The 26724-nt window shown below is 41.3% G+C and overlaps 2 protein-coding genes across 2 annotated transcripts in view; one reads left to right on the top strand and one right to left on the bottom strand.

The window, feature by feature from the left end:
• cacna2d3a (calcium channel, voltage-dependent, alpha 2/delta subunit 3a) overlaps nt 1-2674 on the bottom strand; it is a 132019-nt gene extending 129345 nt beyond the window's left edge. The window contains exons 1-2 of the mRNA XM_084087788.1: nt 2183-2674; nt 1392-1473 (exon numbers count right to left, since the gene is read on the bottom strand). Of these exons, the coding sequence (XP_083943914.1) occupies nt 1392-1473; nt 2183-2271 (171 nt within the window). The 5' untranslated portion in view covers nt 2272-2674. The remainder of the gene's footprint in view (nt 1-1391; nt 1474-2182) is intronic.
• Nucleotides 2675-13478: 10804 nt separating this feature from the next.
• parapinopsina (parapinopsin a) lies at nt 13479-22297 on the top strand (the record flags this gene model as incomplete). Its single annotated transcript, XM_084087600.1, has 4 exons — nt 13479-13746; nt 19117-19445; nt 21151-21393; nt 22130-22297. 4 exons carry the CDS (start codon nt 13479-13481, stop codon nt 22295-22297), a joined length of 1008 nt encoding a protein of 335 aa, XP_083943726.1.
• Between the last annotated feature and the right edge of the window lie 4427 nt (nt 22298-26724).

Here is a 26724-nt window from a genome sequence, read left to right as displayed (position 1 = left end):
TTCCCTTCTGTTGCCCTCTACTCTGTTATTTTCTGCTCGCTGCTTTTCTGTCTGCTCACCAGGCATGTTCTCTTTCTTCTTTTTAACCCGTCACACAGATAATCTGCCCCTCGGGCTCCCATCTCCTCTGCTTTAGAAGCACACACACACACACTCACACACACAAAGGCACATATGCCACAAACATCCACTGTCACTGTCTTTCACCTTAATATTAAAACAGTTTGAACTCCAACCAGCTCAATGGTGACAAAAGAAAATCACACTAATCACTCATAACATCCATCTGATCGCTTACAGAAACGTCAGTTTCAGTAGATCTGAATAACTACATGTGGTACCATGACAAATATAAAAAGATAAATAAAATATTTAAGTTTCTACTTGTTTCAGAACATACAGAGAACATTAAAAAGTAACATTCCCATAATGTTTGAAGAATGATGCAATGGAACGTTCCCTTAACGTTCACATAACCAAGAAAAACAACTTTTTAAAAATGCTTGCTGGGAAAACAAGAAAAAATATCTGCCAATGAGGTCAGAAAAATAAACTTAAATCAAAGGAAAAACAAGTTTATTAGTGTATTTGTATTTTTTGTATTTTATTTTACATTTTTCAGAAAAAAAATATTAATATCTGGTCATTTTGCTCCTCGGGTAAATGTATTTTTAGATATTTATACTGAAAAACAAGACAAATATACTAAGTAAGAAAATTATTTTGTGCAGTGTAAGTTTTGCATTGTTGAATTTTGCTAAGTATAATTTCCCCATTCTCAAATTCATGAAAACTAATTCCAAAACTAATTTGTGAACAAAAAACAAAAATCACACAAAAAAAAAATCAATTATAGATTATAACTGTTGGATTCTAAGGCATTTATTTTGGTATGTCCAACTCAAACAATCACTTGATATTCAGAAATGTTATTAAGGAAGCATAGTAATTTATTATAGTGATATTTACAAAGCCACTGAGTTATTTTCCAGTATAATCGCAGGCCTTGAGTGCAGAGCTCACTCGCACAACACTAGCGATGGAAGAGCGACACACACCCGGGCGAAGCGGAGCGGTTGCTGATCGTGGGTGGTTTAATTAGCGTAGATTGTGTGTGAGGAAGAGTGTGATAACCGAGAGCTGCAGGAACAGAAGCACACACACACTTTTCTGTGCTGAAAGAACCACAGGAAGAGATAAAACCTTATATTGATAGTCAAAAATAGCATGTCTGTCCCTAAAAAATAAGTATATGGCACAGTGTTGGTAATACTTTGATATATACCACGATTCTCACCGAATTCATACACCATGACAATGACAGGGTACACTTCAGAGAATACCATGGTACACTGCAGCAGAAAACCTTAGTGTTAATTATAGTGAACTACCTTTTGCAGCAGCTGAGAGCCAGAGTACTTGGCCGCGATGGATTTAATCTCTCCACCAAACGCTGAAGCCCAAAGTTTCACACTAGAACCAGGGAACAAAAATATGAAAACATGAATTTGACAGAAGCTCAACATATTTGGCTAGGAAAGATAATTGCAACACAGTTGACAAGTGTATTTCAGATGCTCAAACCGCATTTTATAATCTTGTATAATTATAATTATGTGTATTTGACAATCTTAAAAATAAAGATTTCATACGTTTTTTGTTTTTTTTGCAGTGATCAACCATTTCTGGTTCCACAAAGAAACTTTCAATAATCAGTTCTTAAATTAACCATATTTTTCATAACTTGAAGAACATTTTAATAATCTAAAAAAATATATATATATTATTTTTTTCCACTATAACGAACCTTTTGTGGAATGGAAAAGTTTCTCTTTATGGAACCATTTGCAAATAAAGAACCTTAATTGTTAAGAGTGTATTTAAGCAAATATATCTCCTTCAAAATATAATTGTCTCAGTTAACTTTAGAATCAAAAGAAAAGTTTAAAAACTTTCGGAGGTAAAACTGTTGAAAAGGAAATAACACAGAATGTTAATGTTGATTCATGTCCATTTGTAGGATCAGTGTGGGCGTAATTTGCACAATTATGTCTGACAGCAAATCAATTTGTGACAAAATTTTAATATGCCTTTCTGTCAGCAATAGTTGCACAAAATCAACAGAGCAAACAGCATAAAACAGCTCATGTTTGATTAATATGACTGAGTAAAGTGTACTCACACTGACAGGGGAATACCTTGAGGAGACGCACATACGCTGGTGTTGAGTGTAATCCACAGGAGGAACAACACACACTTCATGCTAATCATGATGTCCAGATCTTCTGAAGAGATGAAGGATGGTCCGTTCACAAACTCATCTGCAGACTAGCACTGCTTACAGCACATGTGTATGTGTGAGTGTGTGTGTCCAGTCGGAGATGATGACGACGAGGGAAGCGCGTGCATGTGTCTGTGCTCGTGCTGCAGTTTCTCTCAGATGAAGTGCGCGGAAAGAGGAGAGAGTGTCATGTCTTCCCTTTCTTCCTCTTCCTCTTCTCCGGGGATGAGGGGCTGCTGTTCTTCACAGGAGAATCCGCTGTCAAATGATGCGATGATCAAATAGTGAACAAAACGCGACGCGACGCGACAGAGAGAGTGGAAGAGACTAGAGATGCGCTTCACTCCTGTAGACCCGGCGGCTGGGCGAGCAGGACCTGGGCCAGGGCTAACACGCAGATCATAAAAATGACTTTATTTTATTTTTTATTTTCATTTTCGGATAAGAAAAATCTGTTCGAGGAACGTTTTTCGAACGTTCCCAACATTATTTCTGAATGTTATCTGAACGCTACATCCAGATATAAATATGCGACTGTTAAGGGAACATTCCATTTTATCATTGTATCATTTGCACACATTATTATTATACATTGCCTTTGAGTGTTAATCTAAACATTATGAAACACATTAAAAATAAAAAAAATAAACAGAGGAATGATTCAGAAAAAAAAAAAAGTTCCATGAATAAAGTATAGCCTAAATAACGTTTTTGTGCGTTTTTGAGATCATTATTAAAGGTTAGCCTACCTCTATGCAATTTTTTTTGTTTGTTTTTGTTCAACATACATCATAAATCCTTATTCTAAAACATGTTTTTGTCTAAAGTGTTTATATTTTAGTCCTGTGGGGGTGGTTTTCGCGGGAAATTGCATACACACAGTCTATGGAGAGCCTGGCCACTCCCTATTAAGTCCTATTGTACCGAATTTTGGTTGTAGTTCCACCAGAGCTCCACTGGGGGTGATCGCCCATGAGTGCAGAATGAATGGGAGTCTATGGGGCTAGACGGCTAAATGTGTCTCTTTCACCCGAATGCCATTGAGAAATCTCAGATTTGATTGTAGGTTTTGCAAGTTCAACATGGGTTATAGGTCGAAAGTTGAATGAACGAGTACTTGTGTCCTTTTGATTTCTTACAGGTTGAGTTGTTGTTGCCCATAACACGCTAGCATTCTGCTAATGAACGCTGATTGGTCAGTGAAGGACTGATTACGACCAGAGATACCGCTTGATGGCATCGTGGCGTCCGAAGTGGGACCAGAAACAAACAAAACAAAAACTCTTCTAGCACGTGTGTTTACCTGTGTCAGCTGTGTTGTGTGTTTGCCTGTGTCAGCTGTGTTGTCGATGCCTCGAGAGAAAAGAAAGTGCAGAGCGCGAAAGCACCAAAGTGACTGAAGATTGGAGATTTTAACATACATGTAGATAATTCAAATGATACGTTAGGGGCTGCGTTTATAGATTTATTAAATTCCTTTGGGGTCAAGCAAAACGTCATCAGACCAACTCATCGTCTTAATCACACACTCGATTTAATTATATAATATGGAACCGATCCAAACGATATAGATATCATTCCACAAAGTGATGATGTCACTGACCATTACTTGGTAACTTGCATATTACGTACTGCTGTAATATATCATGCTGCGCAGCGTTATTGACCAGGAAGAACAATTCTTCCATCCACCGTAGATAATTTCTCAAATTGCTTATCTAATCTGTCTCAGCTGCTGCCTGAACCCAAACAAACAGATGAACTAGAAGAACTAACTAGCACTATGAGCACCATTCTCTCTAGAACATTGGATGTTGTTGCACCCATTAAATTAAAAAAGGTCAGAGAGAAAATTAAAGCACCATGGTACAATAATACTACGCATGTTCTAAAGAGAGAAACCCGTAATTTTGAGAGCGTAAATGGAAACAAACTAATTTAGAGGTCTTTAGAATCGCGTGGAAAGACAGTATGTCACGTTATAAAAAGGCCCTAAAAGCGGCCAGGGCTGAGCACCTCCGCAAACTAATAGAAAACAACCAAAACAATCCTAGGTTTTTATTTAACACCGTGGCTAGACTAACAAATAAACAGACGTCACCCGAACAAAATATCCCGTTACAGTTTAGTAGTAATGATTTCATGAACTTCTTCACTGAGAAAATAGAAAACATCAGAACCACAATTGTAAACGTTCAATCCTCAATCGCGCCTTATAATTCAGCCTCAATTATCCCCCCGCAAGAACAATTACAGTGCTTTACAACTATAGAACAAAAAGAGTTAAATAAACTTATCACTTCATCTAAAACAACAACATGTTTATTAGATCCTATACCAACTAAACTACTGAAAGAAGTGTTACCTGTAGTGGAAGAGCCTCTCCTCAATATTATTAACTCGTCTTTATCTTTAGGTCATGTTCAAAGAACATTTAAACTGGCAGTTATAAAACCTCTCATTAAGAAACCACAATTAGATCATAATAATCTAGCAAATTATAGACCCATTTCAAATCTTCCATTTATGTCTAAAATACTAGAAAAAGTTGTGTCCACTCAACTGGGCTCTTTCTTGCAAGAAAATGATATCTATGAAAAGTTTCAGTCAGGATTCAGGCCGCATCATAGCACTGAAACTGCGCTCGTTAAAATCACAAATGATTTACTTTTAGCTTCTGACCAAGGCTGTATCTCAATACTAGTTTTACTTGATCTAAGTGCTGCGTTCGATACTATAGATCACACAATACGCTTAGATCGACTACAAAATTATACTGGTGTTCAAGGACAAGCATTAAGCTGGTTTAGATCATACTTATCTGACTGCTACCATTTTGTCTATTTAAATGGAGAAAAATCGATCATAACTCCCGTAAACTATGGAGTGCCGCAGGGATCTGTGTTAGGCCCTCTGTTATTCTCAATATATATGATGCCACTTGGAAATATTATAAGGAAACATGGAATTAGTTTCCATTGTTATGCTGATGACACTCAAATATATATTTCATCACGGCCGGATGAAAACGCTAAATTATCCAAATTGACAGAGTGTGTTAAAGATATAAAAGATTGGATGACGCGTAATTTTCTTTTATTAAATCCAGACAAGACAGAGGTAATACTTATCGGTTCAAAAAACCGCCCACAAAACCTCTCACACTACAACTTTGACATCGTAGGATGTCCTGTTACTTTATCCTCTACAGTAAAAGACCTGGGTGTTATATTAGACTGCAACCTGTCTTTTGAAAATCATATTTCGTATGTTACAAAAACAGCCTTTTTCCACCTTAGAAACATTGCTAAGCTACGTAATATGCTATCAGTTTCTGATGCAGAAAAGTTAGTAAATGCATTCATGACCTCGAGACTAGATTACTGTAATGCTTTATTAGCCGGTTGTCCTGCATCCTCAATAAACAAGCTACAGTTAGTCCAAAATGCAGCTGCTAGAGTTCTTACTAGATCAAGAAAATATGATCATATAACACCGATTTTATCATCACTACATTGGCTACCTATAAAGTTCCGTATTAATTATAAGTTATTGCTACTGACTTATAAAGCCCTAAACGGCTTAGCTCCAGTCTATTTAACGGATCTTCTATCGCTCTATAATCCATCGCGCTCTTTAAGATCAATAAATTCGAGGCTTTTGGTCATACCTAGGATATCCAGATCAACCAAAGGAGGGAGAGCATTTTCACATTTGGCTCTGAAACTCTGGAATAGTCTTCCTGATACTGTTCGTTGCTCAGACTCGCTCTCCCAGTTTAAAACTAGATTAAAGACGCATCTTTTCGGCCAGGCATTCATATAATATTGTTAATCTTACAGTTCAAACTACAATCCGGCCTCTAGTTCATAAATGCCAGAGGAGAACTGGCCCCGACTGAGCCTGGGTTCTCCCAAGGTTTTTTTTTTTTCTCCATTAGGTCACTTGATGGAGTTTTTTCGGTTCCTTGCCACTGTTGCCTTTGGCTTGCTCAGTTGGGGATATTTTGGGGATATTTAATTTTATTCTATCAATCAATAAATTCCACTAGAAACAAACCTTGTTGTATTATTTTATTTTAATTTAATACTGTGAAGCTGCTTTGATACAATCTGTATTGTGAAAAGCGCTATACAAATATACTTGATTTGATTTGATTTGACTGAAGGATTGCCATAAAACAGTATCTCTGGTCGTACGATGTGTATGACGTCATTGACATTTTAAAAGACTTTTTAAAGCAAATAAGTGACTCTAAAAAATCTAACACCCAGCAATGTGTAATTTCTTTGCATCTCCTTTCGAATACAACATTCAAATTACTAGACAAAAAATTATATCCTGAGGAAAGTGGATTTTGAGGGGTATAGCACCATAGACCTCCATTCATTCTGCACTCGTCCTGTGAGCGCCCTCATGTGGAGCCAGAGTGGAACTGCACTCGTCCTGTGAGCGCCCTCATGTGGAGCCAGAGTGGAACTGCACTCGTCCTGTGAGCGCCCTCATGTGGAGCCAGAGTGGAACTGCACTCGTCCTGTGAGCGCCCTCATGTGGAGCCAGAGTGGAACTGCACTCGTCCTGTACGCGCCCTCATGTGGAGCCAGAGTGGAACTGCACTCGTCCTGTGAGCGCCCTCATGTGGAGCCAGAGTGGAACTGCACTCGTCCTGTGAGCGCCCTCATGTGGAGCCAGAGTGGAACTGCAACCAGTTCAGAAGCCGGAAGTTTACTGAGAGTGGAAGTTCTCCCCTTATTAGACATTCTCTGACACACGTCACTCGCTAGAGCTGAGAATTTTAGTTCACGTCATCTCAGCAGGTGTAGTGGATTATTTCATAAAGGTGGCCTAATATAGATTCAGCATCTCAATTATGTATGCGCAGACAACAGTTGTTTACCTTTTCATAGCAGTTAATAATGTTGTTGTTAGTTTGCACGTTTTGTGCAGTCATCCATGATTGAAGGACAGGCATTCAGTTGATTCAGCTCGTTGTTCTCTTCCTTTGTACCTTGTGAATGTGATGTAAATGAAATAAAATAATTTATAACAGACTGATAATTAAAAATAAATGTAACAGTGGCTGTTTTAGGAAAGACGTGGTGTTGGATCAAAATGCAGCTGAACGTTTATTTAAAGAAGACACAACAGAACAACGTACATCCAGATATGACAACCCCAAACGAAGAACTTGACAAACACTGGGGTATTTCTACACAACAGGTGATGCGCAAAGAAGACACACCTGGGAACAATCACAGAACTAATCAAGAAAAACTACAAAGGACTACAAAACATGACGCGAAACAGGAAATGACATAAAAGTCCTCGCAAGACCAGAAGAACACAAGACAGGATGAATAAACATGCATGTTCTTAATGGGGAAATATAGGGGCAACTTTTGACTACTTGAAATGTTGAAAAATTAAATGTTTTTTTAAAGATATCACATGCCCTGGAATAAGGATGGGACTATATGGCCTTGATTTGCCTTTGATTACTGGATCTATAGCATGTCATGGAGTGGACGTGTGATATTCTGTGAGACGGTAATGACGTATGTTTCTGGAAGATGGGCTTTAGACTCGTCAGCTAGCAGACTCTGAATGTATGAAGAACGACACATAATAAAGCTATTCTCAGATCAATATGTAAAAAATTAATGACATTTTTATTCTTTTGGATTCTGACATTTTTACCACTCTTTACATTTTAATGAATATGTTAAAATATTTAAAGCTATTTTAGAACAACAGAAGAAAAAAAACATACAGTGGCCCCAAAAAATATCTGCACACTTTACCACAATTAATAATGCATACATGTATTTGCAATAATTACCATTCAAAAGTCAGGAATGACTAAACATTTTTCAAATAAACTGGATTGATTTAATTGATCCAAAAGACATTTATAATGTTACAATAGATTTATATTTCAAATAAATGCTGATATTCAAAGCACAACTGTTTTCAACACTGATAATAATCATAAATGTTTGTTGATCATCAAATCATCATATTAGAGTGATTTCTGAAGGATCATGTGACACTGAAGACTGGAGTAATGATGCTGAAAATTCAGCTTTGATCACAGGAATAAATTACACTTTACTATATATTCACATAGAGAACAGCTGATGTACATTAGAATAATATTTCACAATATTACAGTTATAATATTTTTTTGACTATTTTTTTAAACAAATAAATGCAGCCTTATTGAAAATAAACCTAAAGAATCTTATTAATCCCTCACTTTTTAATGGAAGTGTCTGTATATAGGCTATAATATATCAAAATGAACAAGAATTTAAAAACAATCATACCAGAAAAATATATATTAGGCCTAGTTCATGCAGGTTTATAGTTGTTACAGTGATGTATTCAATAAATGATAAAATAAATGATAACAACTAATAAAATACCTAGTTTAAAAGTATAGCAAGCTAAAAAAGAAGAGCGTAACGAACTGTAATCGACACAGAACGTGGTGCATGAAGAACTTTTAAAACTGTTATGAAAAGGTAAACAATCGTAGTTTAGGCATAACTCATCGATACGCTGAAACTATAGCTGACTTTATGAAATAACCAACTAAACGTGCTGAGATAGCGTGAACTAAATTCCCCAGTCGCGCATGTCTGGGAAACTCATGAATATTCACGTATTGCCTTCGCAAATCGAAAATATCGCACAACCATTTTCATCCAAAGCCACTGGAAGGAAACCTGAAACCTTTAGCCATAAAAGCGTAAGAGGTTTCTTCACTACGCTGGATAAACAACCACCTCATGCAGTGACTGTATTAAAGGCCATGGGACAGTTTCAGGAAATTATGATAATGAACATAATTCAATTTTAATAACTATACCATACACGATTTATCCCCTGGCTTTTGAACACAGACATATGTAAAGCTCCAATCTGGACTGCAAATACCTAGAGAAGTGCATGTTTGGCAAATCCAAAACCAGGAATGAATTATTCATTGCCTGAATCAGAGAACTTCAAAAATGCATGAACAGTGCAGGAGAATTATGAGGAAAGACCAGCTTTGCTTGACAATTTATGCACTGGTTGTTATTGCTGTAATGTCATTTTGGCAACCCTACTTTAATTGTCCCTTCAGCCGCTGCAGTTTTAAGACTTCCTCATGCATTCGGCTCTGCAATAATAATCCTTAGTTCAAAATAAGCTATTATTGCTGTTATTATACCGTATTTAAATACTTAGAGTCCCCCTGTGGTGCAAATCCAGCTTTTAATGTTGTTTATGTGTCTGTGGTGTTTTTAATATGCTATAAGTCAAACCATGTGTAAATTCATAAGTCGACTCCATTGCTGAGTATTTCCTCCTTAAAACTGCAGTGAACCAAAGACAGTCTCAAAAACACGCTTTGAAATCGCTGGTGTTTCTGACGTCACAAACTACCTTGTAACCAATCAGATCAACGTGTGATCGTCAACCAGTGGATCTCTGAGCTGAGCGAGTGAGTGGAGGCGGGGCTCATTTGCATATTCATAGAGCCATTTAAATTAGTCATTTTGGTGATCAAAGATGAGTTTTAAGGGACAAAATTATTGACTACAGGGGGACTTTAAGCCACACTACAAAGTTATGTCATGCATTATAATAAATTACCATTACCATACCAACGGACATCTTTTAGTAAAACAGGACAAACAAGCACCATATTTCATTTCACACTGGGACACTTTGTGGTAGTAAAACAGCATTGCTGAATTCATAAGATGTTTAAAAAGTGAACTTATGAAATCCGACAGTTGTGGTTGCCAGAATTTTTACAGTAAAAAATATGGTAGCAACATAAAGTTTTATGGATTGAACTTAGATTTACACAAAAAAACATATATTATATAGTTAAATACTAAATATAAAATTGATATACCAATGTACTAAACTCGTCTTATGTTACGTATGTAACCCGGTTCCAAGGAAACGAGATGCTCATGGCGTTGATGCTATGGGATCGCTTCTGCATGACTGGTGTCTGAAGCACGTGTGAAAACACACCAATCATAATTGGCTGACGTCAGGTCAGGTGACGTAGCGCATCAGCAAAACCATAAAAGGGCACATGTCACGGAATAGACATTCCCCGTGCCTCATAGGCCAGAGAAACTGCATCTTTTATCCAGTGTGAAAGATGCTGCCAGATGACCACAGACTTGTGCCAGTGGTTGAGTGGATTAATGCCACTGGCCCGAGCGGTGGAGAAATGCTCACAGTGAACACAGTCCGGCCCCTCGAGGACTGACCCGGCATGCGTTTGAATGTAATCCGGTCTAATCAACTGGGCGATCCCTGCTCTTCTGAACGAAGTCAGTGCTAAAAGAAGAGTCGCTTATAGAGTCTGTAACTGATCTGAGATTGACTCTAAGGGTTCAGATGCTGCCTGCCTCTGATGAACCTTCATGGACCACCGAAGGGTCCCAAGATGGCGTTTTCTGCCTGAAGATGGGCCTCAGCTGTCAATAATCGAGACGGCAAGGGGTTCCTCTCCACAGAAGCTCTAACAATGGTTGCGTGTCTAGCAGAAGTAGTGGCCACATTTACCTTGAGCTAGTTACTAACTAGTTACCTAGTTACTATCCACCACTGGAAAGCCCCATGCTCTCCAAGCAACATCTGTTTCTGTAAGAGAGGGATGTAAACTGAGAGCAAAGAGGAGAACACGAAACGAGAAAGATCCTGCTTGCACCAAATCACAAATATACACCACGGATGCACTTTGTCACTATCCCGCTGATCCTGAACAGAGATGTGAGTCAAGTTTGCAGTGTAGCAAGATGTAATTTGGACTATGAAGAAAATCTGATTAAATTAGTCCCAGTTTCATGCACACTGAGATATGCACTAGGAAGGGCAGAGATTCAGAGACGATTAAACACTGGCCACCAGTACATTACAGGCTCCAGAGGTCATTATTCCTGTGCAGAGTTCCCATATCTTCAGCTACTGACAGCATACAAGAAACTGCATATGTCGGGGTTATTAGTGGTCAACCTATATTGATTTTTGGATGGCAGATGCCGATATCTTAGAGAGCAGGGTGGCTGATATAAAGCTGATATACATGACATCACACTATTTCATTTAAAAACACATGCATAACAATTGCATAACAATTTTATACAAATTAAATGTATGTTTATTTGACACAATATTTACTAAATTATAAATAAATAATTTGAAAATGAATATAAAAAAACTTTAGATTGCAACTTATTGATACTGTAGTATTTTTCATAAAAAATATGAATAATAATAAAAAAGGAAGTAAGCACAGTTACCAATGGGAGTTCAAGTTCAGACACTCAGGCGCTGGCTTTCTCCTCACTTTCAAAATAAAAGTTCGATGTCAAAGTTCCAAACAGGAAAACTTACTGATGATTAAAAAATGGCAAATGTCGGCCACTAGTGGTTCTACACTGATGATTAATTACCTCACAACCTGCCTCACAATTCTGCAGTTACACCTGGCCATATGCTCAGAAGACACCAGTGAAATATACAGCACTCTAAAAAACACTTGGTTAAAAACAACCCAATTTGGGTTGTTTTCAACCCAAGGGCTGTGTAAATATAGGACCGAACACATGTTGGGTTAATTTTACCCAGAAAATTGGGTTGTTTATTTAACCCAGCATAATGGATAGATTCATTTTTTCTATAGTACTAGCTTCTTCTTTTTTTTTCTCTTTTTTTTTTACTCATGAACTCATGTTTACAGATTAACTTAAACTTAAAAAAATAAAAAAATAAATACTCAACACAACCACTGGTTTGCATGATAATTCCTTTTTTTTAAATCATATTTTACAGTAGCCTATATCATATTTTATATAGTTTTGAATACATACTGCATACATTTAATCTCGTTTAACAAATATTAGAAGTAAAAATGTAACATTTATAAGTAATTCCGGTGTAATGGCCCAGTCTCTGTTGTCTCGTTTCCACTGTATGTCTCTGGATCTCGTGAGCTTGTGTTCAGCGGTCAGACACCCTGCGTTTCACTCGCAGCAGAAATATGACTGACTCCATAACCTGTCCATAAACAACCAGTGTACAGTTCTGACAACTTTATAAGCATTTATATTCTGTATCTTTTTTTTAAATTATAACATCATAAAATGTTATGCAAGGCATCAGGCGTTTCCATCACCCAAAAAGATCGACGTGACACTCGTTTAGGCGACTCTCATCGCGCCCCTGTATGTTCCTTTGCATAAAATTAAATGATATACAGCACAATAACGAATTTATAGATACAAGAAATTTACGCAAACCTGTATTTTACTGAAGACACGCACCAATTTGACGGAGCTGCACTGCTCTCTCCTGAAGAGGGCGCAAAAAACCCGCGATGAATAACTCAAACAAATAACTAGTTGTTATGTCTGATCCAGGATCTGGGTAACACAAAAACTACCCAAACACACACACACACACACAAAAAAACAAAAAAACGAAGCAACACACGCCAGGCTGAGGCAGCACTCCAGATCATACCTGAGCACGGTTACAACTGTGTTCCCTGTATCCCAACCTCAGTAATACACCACAGGAATGCCACAAAACAACATGCACATCACTGCAACTGATAAAGTCCATCCATTCTCTAAAGAAGGGTATGCCAGAGTCTTGAGCCGCATAAATCATAATTAATCATGATGAAACACTAAGCAGGAACACATAAGCAGGGAGGACTCAATCTTGGGTTTAGCCAAATTAACTGTTATGATTCAGAAGGCAGGTGAACTCATTTTAATCTCATGAAAGGAGGGTTAAAAGAAAGGCTCTTTGATTAATACACCAGGGTCTTCTTCTTACTCTGAAATGAACTTCTGAGAAACGTCTTCAACTGTGACCTCGTCGGTCAATAAGGCTCATATAAGGATGGTTTGATGCGGCAATCTAGATGAGTGCCATCATAGATCTCCATATCTCCATAATCTGACAGAATTATTCCATTCCCAATCCGGATCTAGGGATTTTCCCAGTAAGCCAGTATGTCATATTCAGACATAAAAAGAGCAGAGGAGTCTCGTATGCCATTCTCCTCAACTATATTATCAGAGGTTTAGCTCTTCTTGTGTGAGGTCCAGTTTGAGAAATGGGCCTAACTGCGTGGGAAAGCGCTGTGCCAAGCAGTGCCGTGAACGAGGGCATCATGCCACGGACGGGCTACACGATCCTGGCGGTCATCATGGGTGTGTTCTCGGTGTGTGGCATCGTGCTGAACGTGACGGTGGTGGTGGTGACGCTGAGGCACAGGCAGCTCCGGCAGCCGCTGAACTTCGCGCTGGTGAACCTGGCCCTGGCGGATCTGGGCTGTGCCGTGTTCGGAGGGCTGCCCACCACACTGACCAATGCCATGGGCTACTTCAGCCTGGGCCGGCTGGGGTGTGTGCTGGAGGGCTTCGCCGTCGCCTTCTTCGGTGAGCATACACTTTGAACCTTTTATGTTTTGTTTATTTTTTACCATGAAATAGTCCAGTTTTCCCTACACTAAAAATCATCATTATTTTAACAGTAAAAGACTAAAGTTTCCGTACTATACACGGTGAATAACTGTGATAGATCTAACTGCACATTTAATGTGATTTTACAGAAAAACAATTTACAGAAATTCAATTTACAGTTTTTGGAAGTGAAAATGAGCATCATTGTATAATTTACAGTGAAAAAGTGTAAATTGACATTCCCACAATTCCCTGCGTGACACTTCATAGTGTTGAAATAAATATGTTTCTTCATAGCTTTTTCTAATCTGTTATGTACATTAGGGTTTATGTTACATTTAATGTTGTTAAATTAATGTTTATTGCTTTTTTAAAATGTCATGTGTTTCCATGATTGTGTTTAGTGTGTGTGTGAATGACACTGTGCAGCTTCTATTATAAATATGAACTTTCTTGTGAAAAAGCTGCTTGTGATGAGCTTTGATTCATCATGTGATTCTCATCTCCACTGTGATTGGTAGTTGTCAGTGTATTACAATGGTACAAAACAGATATTAATACTTCAATAGGTCGGTGAATTAACATTATATTAGTTTTTAAACTGTAAATTTAAAGGGATACTTCACCTCTGGGAAGATGAATGTGTATTTAAAATAGGTCATTTATGTAGAAGAAATGTGAAGAAATTTTTTAATTTGGAGCTTTCTAGACTGAGAAAAGCCAGAAAATGTATTTTTGGCTTATGTGGATGAAAGACAACAACTCCCAGAATGCACTTGCTTCACTGCCCTAGGAGGCCACGCCTACCGGTAAGACAGCGCAGTTGAAAACAAGGTTAGGCTACCCTATGAGGCTACCAGTGAGTCTCCGTGACGAGTCTGCCTGGGATTTCGGGATCGCCCAAAATGTCCGGGATTCGGCTTTTGCGTTCTACAGTCGCCATTCATTCATCATGTTTACTGTGGCGAGCAGGACGAGGCTGACGGCCGCGGGAGAACGGCGCGAGGCCGGTGGCGTCATTACTGAGACGCGCCGGTCTCGCAACGGAGGTGCAGGAATTTTCAAAGCAATGTTTAAAACGCACATCAACCGATCACTTGATTAGCGTTCATGTAAACACTACATTCAGACTCACCGGTCGGAATGAATTCAGTTAGATTGAAACAAGAGGTGTGCATGTAAACAATGAATGGCAACCGCAGAAAGCAAAAGCCGAATCCCGGACATTTTGAACGATCTCGCCCGCCGGACAAGTCCGGGAAAAGGAGGATATAACCCCTACTTACTCAGCTTTCTCCAACTATTCAGCATTCTCCACAGAACAAGAGCCTGCTAGCTTAGCTTCCAAAGAAAGACGGCTGACACTGTGTGTACATTCTGTGAGTGAGATCCCACCCTCTATGGGCGGGCTGAAAACATGCGGAACAACGCCTCCTACTGGCTGTAGTCTTTAGCCTCTGGCCAGAAAATCCTCCGATGACGCAAAATGACGATTTTTGCGTCATCGGAGGATTTTTTCCAGACAAAAAATACATAAATCTCTCCTCTCAGAGGGATATGAGGGTGGAAAGCATGGTAATTCGAAAATACTACAGGTTTTCTACTAATACAAAGCTTAATGCTAAATCCTGAAGTAACCCTTTAAGTTAAGTGTAAAACCTCTGGGTTACGACTGCAACCTCTGTTCCCTGAGACACTGCGTCGATGACGCTATGGGGAACGCCTCCGCGTCTCTGAAACGCGTATCTAATCACGGCAATCCTATTGGCCGGCGACAGCCTATGACATCACTACAAGTGCGACCCGGAAGTATATAAGGGGCGCCTGGAGAACATGTCAACAACTTATCGTCTGAAGGGAGTGTTCAGCAGGGATCCCCGAGGCATGGCGAAAGACGCAGTGTCTCGTTCCCTGTTCTCGATGACGCTTTGGGGAACGATATACCAACGCCACCATGCTGAGGGGAGTGCATGCCAATTATGGCTGTGACAAAAAATGTCAGTTCCCTCACTCTCCCTTCGGGTCACATACAAATATATGTACGCCCGAACAGTATTCCCTATGGCCACTGCCAGAGCTATAAGCCTCAAAGAGTCCTCCGAAACAATGAAGGCCTACCAAGGCCGCTCACAGGCGTGGAACCAACAGCTTCCGTGGAAAGAGTTCCTTTAAGGGAATATGGCCAGGGTGTCCGAATGAGTCACGTCCAGTCACTTTCTGAGGGGGACATGAAGTCAACCCCACATGCCACCAGGGAGGCTGACCTGGTCTAATCTACTGACCTAGTCTTGCCAACAACCTGTCTGTTTCCTAAACAGAGTCTCTGACATATTTTGCCTCTCTTGTGGAGGCATCCGATAGGGAGGACTGCATATAGTGGCAGTGACCGCTCACAGACCGGATCATAGAGATGGGCATCCTGGAGAGTAGAACTCGGCATAGCGCTTCTAACCCTTGCAAACGAGGGGAGTAACTACTCGATCCTGGATCTACACAGTGCTTCAGGGCCTGTGGAGGCTGGGCACTCTAAAGGGACCCTAATAAGGGGAGCGCCTCCAGCTCTAGGGTTTATATTGCCAACAGGCACTGTACTCAGCAGAAGTGCTATCGACCCTTTAAAGCAAGAGGAGTACAGTCTTACGCTACCGGACTATCGGGAGGCCTACTGTGAGGCCTACAGCTTCGACTATCACGGGCGTCAGCCCAGGCAGGGCTTCGGCTCTAAGGGAGCGTACTCAACCATCCCACATGGGAGGGAGTAACTAATCTGTCTCTACCTGAGCCTGGGTGGTGAAGGGTGATCTCATATGAGCTATGGGTAGCAAAGTACTCTAAATAATGACCCTAACAAGGGGAGTACTATCAGCATGACCCTGAGGAGTGTATCAGAGTCGAGGCCTGTTATCTTGTATTTGTTTTTTGTTTTTTTACAAGACAGATTTTATATTCTCTAATAAACCCAAGTAAATGGAGGCCACAGTAAGTGGCCAACGACATTCAACCTTATGACTTGAATTCTTTTATTCGAGGGGCTCAGCGGAAAAAATCCTTTTTCAATTTTAAGGCCTAGCTGGATAAACTAGCTATGATACTCAGCTCTAAAGGGCGGAGGCCTGAGCACACTGCTTCTTACTTTCTAGAGAGAAAGGCCTGACAACGTCCATGAGATATCTGCATGGGAGGCTTTTTAAAGATAGCCTGCTACCTATGCTGCTATCTACCCTGTAACACCACTGACATTTTACACCTAGTGTAAACGGCGGGCCTTTGCTAGATGACTCTTGTGGCAAGAGGAGGCCAGTACTAGGCAAAAATAGATTTACAGGAATAAAATCTCCTGATGGGCTCTAGCTCTGAGGAGCCTACGCTCAGATACTGAGAGGCTCAAGGCGAGAATGCTTAGCAGACCGGCACCATTTTCCTAGTTACTAAGCCTAAGCCAGATATCGAGGCGGCCCAGTGAAGGCTGACACACAAATATTACATGACTGAAGTTCAGAGCTATAATCTCAAAACGACTCTCAAAGTGAGAGGAGAACTACTGCTCTAGTATAAGGGCCAATGCTTGACTCTGTAGTTATATCTGGAGCTAGACAGAGCGGTCCTCAGGAGAATAACTCCCGCTAGAGCCATCTCACACAGAATGTCTGTTGGATGCTCAGATGAACGGTGGCCTCAATAGAGAATGTTCCATATAATAAAGCCAACCTGTTCACTACTACAGATTGGCACTACCCACTACATAAGCCTGCCGACTCTAACACAAGAGGAGGCCTCTGGGAAGGGTATGCATAGCCTACCTATATACGGGAACTTCAGGGCCCTAATTTCACCATCCTATAAAAACCCTACCTAACAACCCCATGATACTTTCTAACAGGGAACCATGGTCTACTGTTCAACCTTACTAAAGACTCTCGACCTGCAGAGCTCAACCTGCTGCCCATAGAGCGATGGCCTAGATGACATTCATAAAGGGAGGCCTATAGCAATACGAGCTCGAAAGAGCGCACTTACTACCAATCCCGACGCCAGACCCACAGACGTGGTCCAAACTGAAGGAATAACTCATCGTAGGTCCAGCCTTAGGGCTGATGCAAGAAGTGATTGGGGTGAGGAAGCACAGATACGGTTATATACGCAGTGTTATGCGGTCCAGATCTGACACCAGATCAGCCTGGTATGCTTGCAACACCGCCATTGTGTGCAAGGCATCACCAGCCAGACCCGCCGCCGCGTATGCCCTGCCATTTAAGCGACTTTCTCTTTTTTTATGGCTTAAAAAGCAGGGCCGGAGCAGTGTCACTGCCTTCTGAATCATGACAGAAAACCGTTCGTCAAGAGCGGGCTCTTCCCTCATGCGCTCCCACGACAGCTGAAGCCTCACTGAAGCGATTCCCATAACACTCAACAGCTCATCATACGCGGGCAGGGTTGCTGTGAGGGTTCGGGTTGTAAATCCTCTTCACCCTCATCAGCATCTCCTGCTCTCTTGGGCTGGTTGTTTTTATAGCCAGCAGAGCACTTGATGCCGCCATTTACAGATATTTTCGGCTTTCCGTGTTTTCACTGTTATACTGTAGGGGGCGCTATTACACATCTACTGAACGAGTACTGAATCTCCTGATCAAAACACAGGAGAAGAAGAAGCAGAAACAAGCGATATCATATGTAATCATATGCTATTGTAAAATTAACGTGATCATCAAAATTAAACAGCATATAAATCAGAACTGTCTGTTACTGAATGAAATGTTGAACCATGAAGAGTTAACGACTTAAGCTTAGAGAGTGTTGATGAACTCGATCGACTCAATCGACTACATTTTTTGCTCAAAATTAGCTTTTTTATGAAACTTACCCACATTCAAGTGTTGATAAAAAAAAAAGCATGCTAAATAGCAAAACATGCAAAAAAAGAATGCTAGAATAAAACAGGTTTGGTTTGTGTAAAAGCAGAGGGTGTGTTCTTTCTTTTGCATGTTCAGATATTCATACAACAAAATATTCTGGGGGCCATGAAACTTTTGTGAAAATGATCAAAAACGCTGGCGATGGCTGGCAACTTAAAAAAAAAAAGGAAAAACAGAAAATAATGCTGGCGGGGAAAAAGGTAAAATTGTTCTTTACTGCAAATTTTACAACTTTTTAGAGCTGCTTTACAGCAGAATTTGAATTTGTCTCATATTTGATGAAGTTTGCATCATTGATTTCCCTGTGAAGCTGCTTGTACTGATTGATTGATTGCTTTATTATCCCCTTAGGGAAGTTTTGTTGCTTGTGTTTCAGCATGCGTACATACAAGACCAACAATATACATAAATACAGAAAAACTCTCTCCCACAGGTATCGCGGGCCTGTGCTCGGTGGCCATCATCTCGCTGGAGCGCTGTCTGGTGGTGTGCCGGCCCGTGGGCTCGCTCAGCTTCAGCACCAGGCATGCGGTGGCCGGGGTGGTGGCGGCCTGGCTCTGGTCGTTCCTCTGGAACACACCGCCTCTGTTCGGGTGGGGGGCGTACGAGCTGGAGGGCGTGAGGACCAGCTGTGCTCCGGACTGGTACAGCAGAAACTGGGCCAACGTCTCCTACATCATCTGCTACTTCCTTCTCTGCTTCGCTCTGCCTTTCTCTGTCATTATCGTGTCCTACACTCGCCTCCTGTGGACCCTGAGACAGGTAGATCCGCTCGCTCAGGGAAATATGAAGACTAAGAGGAGCTTATGCTAATAGAGAAGCAACATAGTGTCGGCCCAGATCCGGCCCACATCTGGTGCGCGTTGAGGCCAGTGTACTGGATCTGGGCCGACACTATCGGTGCATTCAAGTCATCTCGTAAAGTTCGTATTTAAGAGTTGAACGCACATGAACCACAATGTCGTAAATACGAGTGGGAAGCTCGGGATTTTCTTTAAGCCTGATCTGTACGAGGTGAACGCACATGAACCGATCTGTACGGGTTGTGTGCGTGTCAGTGAGAAACATGGCAGAATACCACAATACCTAAAGGTTTAGCAGTGATATTGTCAGGCTTTTCTATTTACAGTGCAGTAAGCTAATTGCCTGCACAGATTATGATGGCATTATAATATAACAATGTAATATGTAACGATAAAGTTTGCAGTGGCTTCATAAATTAATTAAAAACATAAAAAAGCAAAGCACACCTGATGCACATTTCTTTGTACTTCATTTTCTAGAAGTAGAGTTTAAGAACCTTGCTGTATTTTTAAGAGAAAGAACACCGCCATCTTACTCCGACGAAAGTGGCTTGAACGCACATGCCGTCGTATCCGACTTCCCACATCGGAAGTACGAACTTCCCAGGAGGACTTGAACGCACCACATGTTCCTGTCGTTTTTCACATTTGTCCGTATCAGAATTGTAGTGTGTTTTATAGATGTTTACAGCACTTCATCATCATCAACTTTGTAACATCTTTCCCTTGCGGGTCAAAATGACACGAAGCCCTAAGATTATACTTTTTTTTTTATTTTTTATCCAGAAAGCTTGTTTTATTTCATTTTGATAATGTTTGTTCTATTTTTAAATGCACTTTTTTCCTGTTAAATGACTAGATTTGATCAATAAATAATAAATAAATAGTAATTTAAGCACGTTCCTCACATTCTTTCAACTTAAATTCAGAATAACTCACAATTTCATCCTTTTAATTCAGCTCAAAATGTCTTACATTGGGAGTCTTTGCCGACCTCGTGTGGAAAAGCAATAATATAAGATGATATTTCATGAATCTAGATGGCCTTATATCTCTATATGGAGTAAATGAGCTCTTCCTCTGGGTCCTAAAGTCAGTTTACTTCAGTGTGCATTCAGATACACATGTAGACATTATACAATCATTTTTGGGTAAAGTTTTATCATTTTTAGTTTGAATTTTGAGCATTTTTAGGGTTTTCTATGTGTACTGAAGCATTCCTCGCATCCCATTCATTCCTAAGGGGGTCAAATTGACCCATTAGGGAAGAATTTGTTACTTTTTTTAATTTCAACCACAGAATCCATTCAATTTTTTTGGGTGTATTGGTGGTTCAAGTGCGACACAAGTCCTGGGGTCTTGGACCCCTCTGATGAACACTCAGTTTTTTTTTTGTTTTTCAAATGACCCGAGGGAAAGATGAGAAACATGTAAAGGCTGTCATATGTTCCACAGATTGTGGTGGACTTTTCTTGTTTGCTCCATTCCCTGTATTGGGTCATGGTCATGTCTAGTTTCTCTGTCGTGTTTGTCATCCTTGTCACGGTTTTGCCTGAGTTCTAGTAATGTATTAGCTGTCACGGTTTCTAACTGGCTCTCACCTGTACCCCGTTCTGTCGATGAGAGTCGCACTGCCGTTGAGGATGTGTGCTGTACCTGTGCAGGTGAGCCGGCTGGAGATGTCCGAGGGCGGCAGCACCTCGCGGGCCGAGACGCAGGTGGCCTGTATGGTGGTCGTCATGGTGATGGCCTTCCTGCTCACCTGGCTGCCCTACGCCGCTCTCGCTCTGTCTGTGATCGCAGACCCCGACCTGTACATCGACCCCGTGATCGCCACAGTTCCCATGTACCTGGCCAAGAGCAGCACGGTTTTCAACCCCATCATCTACATATTCATGAACAGACAGGTGAGTCGTGAACTACATCATCAGATCATCGCATCGTTCAGAGATAGAGCTGATACGCTTAGAGAGACACACAGTATAAGATCAGCATCTTCTGCCTGAAACTAAACATTTTGCAGGGTTTCATGAACATCAACATCAAATATTTTGTGTGAAACATGAAAATAATGTATATATCCATGTTACATGTAAAGTCAAGTCAGCTTTATACATTACAGATTGTTTCAAAGCAGCTTTACAGTGATAACAGGAAAATTAAGCATTTCGGCTGAAGTCAGTTCAGTGTTGAATGTACTTACTATTATAGCTTATTATGCATAATTACATGCAACTAACCCTGAACCAAACCCTATTCCTAACAGTGACCACATGTTGTTCATTTATATTATTATACGAGACTGATACGGTAAAGCCCACGCCATCATCACTGTTCGTATCACTGAGATCAAGAGCTGAGATTCAGATATGATAATGAGCGTTTGCTTTCTGACCAATCACAGCAGAGCATCTCTCAGAGAGGCGGAGCTTAGAGAGACTGAATCTGTGATGGAAGCGTTTCAGACACTGAGAGGAAAGAGCTGACGCTGCAGTGCAGATTATGAGGACATTACAGTGTTTTTGATCATGGATGAATGTGGATCTGTTGTAGGAGACGCCAAAACAACATTAGCAGCCTTTAAAATAATGGCACTTTAATGAAGTTTTCAGCTGACATGTTTGATCTGAAACTCTCTCTCAGTTCCGGGACCGTGCCGTGCCGTTCCTCCTGTGCGGCAGAAACCCGTGGGCCGGAGAACCGGGAGACTCGGAGAGAGAGACCACCGTATCATCCGTCAGCAGGAGCAGCAAGGTCTCGCCCGGATCCTCCCAGACGGTCTCGCCCGGATCCTCCCAGACGCAGGACTGAGGACTGAGGACTGAGGACAGCTTTCTCTTCATGGTTTCACTGCAGTTGTCAAGCACTGGCATGATTGTTTTGCTCTGTTATGGCTGTGTTTTTTAAAATTGGTTGTATATTGCATTCGAATAGTTAAAGGGGTGGTTGATTATGATTTGACTTTTCTAACTTTAGTTAGTGTGTAATGTTGCTGTTTGAGCATAAACAACATCTGCAAAGTTACGACGCTCAAAGTTCAAAGCAAAGGGAGATATTTGCTTTTAAAGAAATAGTTTTTTAAGAACTACAACACATACACACACACACACACACACCAGCTCTTGAAGCTCCGCCCCCTGTGCATTTAAAGGGACACATACGAAACGGTGCATTTTTGCTCACCATCAAAAAGTGACAATTTTAACATGCTGTATAAAAATATCTGTGGGGTATTTTGAGCTAAAACTTCACACACACACTCTGGGGACATCAGAGACTTATTTAACATCTTGTGAAAGGGCATTATACCACCCCTTTAAATTAATGAGCTAATCCATTAAAACTCCATATAATCTTATTATAGATAATATTCTCGAGCGATTCTTCCACCATATGTCATAGTTAGTGAGAGTCTGTGCATTGAGCTGATTAAATGGAGACTTGCTCATTAGCAGCATCTCTCCATGATGGACTATCGATACGATAATGAAGGAACACTTCTACACTTCTGATGCTTCACCGACACAGAGGAGACGTGAAACGCCACCAACATTAGTAATGTACATTTGGGCCATACATGAAGAACATGCAAACTCTGCGCAGACCTGAATCTGAATATGTAAATCTGAACTGTTAAATCCTGAATTCTAAATGAATGTGTAGTTATGAATCGTGACCACCAAGAAGGTTTTGTAAATCTTAATAAATCTCTCTCTCTCTCCGTCTTTCTCATTAATTCATTTAAATAGCCTAAATGTAATTTTACCACATGACTTTATTTTCTTAAAGTCCCCCTGTGGTGTAAATCCAGCTTTTAATGTTGTTTATGTGTCTATGTGGTGTTTTTAATATGCTTTAAGACAAGCCATGTGTAAATTCATAAGTCGACTCCATTGCTGAGTATTTCCTCCTTAAAACTGCAGTGAACCAAAGACAGTCTCAAAAACACGCTTTGAAATCGCTGGTGTTTCTGACGTCACAAACTACCTTGTAACCAATCAGATCAACGTGTGATCGTCAACCAGTGGATCTCTGAGCTGAGGGAGTGAGTGGAGGCGGGGCTCATTTGCATATTCATAGAACCGCGCATACTAAATGAGGCAAGGGTGTCGAGTTACAGTCAAGATATTTTAAGACATCAAGAAATAATTTTCAAGGAAATTGCAAATTAGCCCCGCCTCCACTCACTCACGGCAGCTCAGAGAGAAAGTGCCGCCCATACATGCATAATAATACACTAATAACTTCACAATACACATACAGTATTGTTACAACCCTTTTAGTCTAGATGGAAATAGGGGTCCACGCGCACCCCCCGGCTTTTTTTATGCCACCTGATTTTTTCAAATCTTTAAAGTGTCTATTTTCAGAATCTGCCAGGTGCCAAGCTGAAATAATGTCCCAAAGGCTTCATTTTTAACCCTTTGCTGCACCCGACCGGAACCCGAAAAATCTAAAAATTATATAGAAAGTGGCATAACATTTGAAGTAAACAACATACAGACACAAATGAACATATTTTCCCATACAATTCTGACCCCAGGAATTGAATGGAATGGTTATTTTTGACATTTGAAAACATATTGACCCTATTTCTGGACAAAAATAGCAAAAAATTGCCAAAAATGTGTAGAGGATCAACTATATTTTCGTTTTCTCAAGCGCATAGGGTGATTGTTTTTTCACAAACTGTTATTTCTTTATCATTCAAGTGTCTATTTTAAAATTAAATTGGGTACCAAGCTGAAATAATGTCCAAAATGCTTTATTTTTAAACCTTTGCACCAAACCCGAAAAGTCTAATGTGATATAAAGTGCCATAACTTTTGATGTAAACAACTCACAGAGACGAAAGGACACATTTTTCCTTACAATTCTGACCCGGTGAAATTGTTATTTGTTATATTTTACAACATCTTGACCATCTATGGTCAAAAACAGCAAAAAAAGAGCTAATTTGACACCATTTTTATTATACTAATAGCAGCCTGAAATGGGGTTATTTTAACCTTTTACTGCACCTATCCTGAACCTGAAGAAATTGAAAATAGCTTTACTTTTGAAGTAAACAAAACAAAGCCAATTAACTTAAAAAGTTTGGGAATGTTGGGGCTTTGCAGTTGGCAGTTGGTGGCTGTCGGTTGGTACCTGCAGATCGCCATCTCCCACTGCTCTCTCTTTTGATAATTTATTTCTAATAATTTAAAACGCAGTGCAGCTGCACAGCGAACACAGCAGAGCGTCTAGCTCGCCCATTGGCTGTGCTGCAGCAACTGCACAAACTATGGCCAAGCTTCTCTGACGTGATGGGCGCCAAATCTGATTGGGTCGCACGTCAGAGCGTGCCTAAATGGGCGTGGCCTTAGTCTATAAAGGAAGCCCATTCTGGCCAAATAGCAGATTTTATCTCCTTCAGCGACTCTTCACGACTCTGACCTCCTCTGAAGCTTTCGCCGTCGAAACAAGCAATAACAGCTAGAGCAAGCCTTGCATTCAGCAGACAGCGCCTTCAACTCACCTCGAAGCCGCTTCTCTTCTGTCGCTGCTCTCCTGAGGCCATCCGGCGAGAAAAACGCTATATCCTTTTACTGCTACTGTTGTGTTCGCTGCTGCGACACTCAGTTCTAAAAGAGTCAAATTTAGCGAACGTTGTTTCAAATGCCTCGCCCCTCGTGCACCTCATGCGGAGCACGCATACACAAGGAAGATTGGCACTCGGAGTGCGCCACGTGCCTGGGACCCACCCACACTGAAGCTGCACTCTCTGCCGCGGGCTGCTCTCACTGCAAGAGCCTGCCCATCTCAACACTGCGGACGCGGCTAGCTCTCTTTCGAGACGGCGACACTGTCGCTTTCTCACTTTCTCACTCACTTTCTACTTCGCCGGTCCTGTTCACTCAGGCAGACCAATGCCCCCTCTCCCTTCAAGCGACAGGTCTCGTCTCCTTCGGCAGATCGCACGAAAAACACGACGACAGCCTCTCCATCGCTGCGCTTGAGGAAGAGTGGACAGGCCCAGCTGACCCCGCCTTCTCACAGTCTGGTGCTAGCGCTGCTGCTACCGGAACTAGGCTAATTCGGACACTGAGATGCTGCGTATCCTCACTGCGGCCGTTTCAGACCTCGGTCTCGAATGGGCCTCGTCCTGAGGAGCCACCTAGAAGCAGGCTGGATGGATGGTTTCTGCCTGGGCGCCAGCAGGCCCCCGTCACAAGCCAGCGCCTTTTTTCCCTGAAGTCCACGACGAACTCACGAAATTATGGCGTGCGCCGTACTCAGCACGCACGAGCGCTTTTACTTCCGTCACGCTCTCCTCTGTTGACGACGCAGCAGAAAAAGGTTATGAGAAGCAGCCTCTGCTCGAAGAAGCAGTTGCCGCCCATCTATGCCCGCCCACTGCTGTTGGCTGGAGATCCAGAGCGGTTCACAATACATCCCTGGAGTGTCGAAATGGGTTTTGTACATTATAAAGAGAGGTTACTCGCTCCAATTCCCTCGCAGACCCCCATGGTTTCAGGCGGTCATCGAGACCTCGGTGAGAAGCGGCGTGGGTCACTAGCTTCTCACCTAAGTGCAAAATCTGCCAGAAAAAAGGGCGATAGAATTAGTCCCCCCGCGCTGAGCCGGTCAGGCTTTTACAGCCGTTACTTCCTTGTACCAAAAAAGGACGGTGGCACTCGCCCCATTCTAGATCTGAGACATCTGAACAAAGCTCTCATGAGATGGCCGTTCAGAATGATAACTACCAAACAAATCCTCGCGCAGGTTCGCCCGGGGGATTGTTTTTTTTACGGTGGATCTGAAAGACGCTTACTTTCACATTAAGATAACGCCCCATCACAGGCCATTCTTGAGATTCGCCTTCGAGGGGTAGGCTTATCAATACACGGTCATACTGTTCAGTCTGTCTCTAGCAGCCCGTACTTTGACAAAGTGCATGGACGCAGCGCTTTCTCCCCTGAGGCTACGGAGTGCGCGTGCGTGCTGAACTATCTCCACGATTGGCTCATTATGTGTCAGTCGAAGACCGAATTATTGACAGACAGATCTATGCTCCTCAGCTATTTGGAATGCCTGGGGCTCAGGGTCAATTTTTCCAAGAGCAAACTGTTACCCAGCCAGAACGTAATCTTTATGGGCACAGTTATCGACTCTACAATGATGAGAGAGAGCGGCTCACACCAGAGTGCGCTCTCTCTATAAGGGGTCCTTCAGGGTAGGTGCGTGCATGCCCCTCA

Source organism: Abramis brama (genome assembly GCF_963993115.1).
Source record: "Abramis brama genome assembly, chromosome: 16".
Classification (NCBI taxonomy): Eukaryota; Metazoa; Chordata; class Actinopteri; order Cypriniformes; family Leuciscidae; genus Abramis; species Abramis brama.
This window is presented reverse-complemented; position numbering and strand designations above follow the sequence as displayed.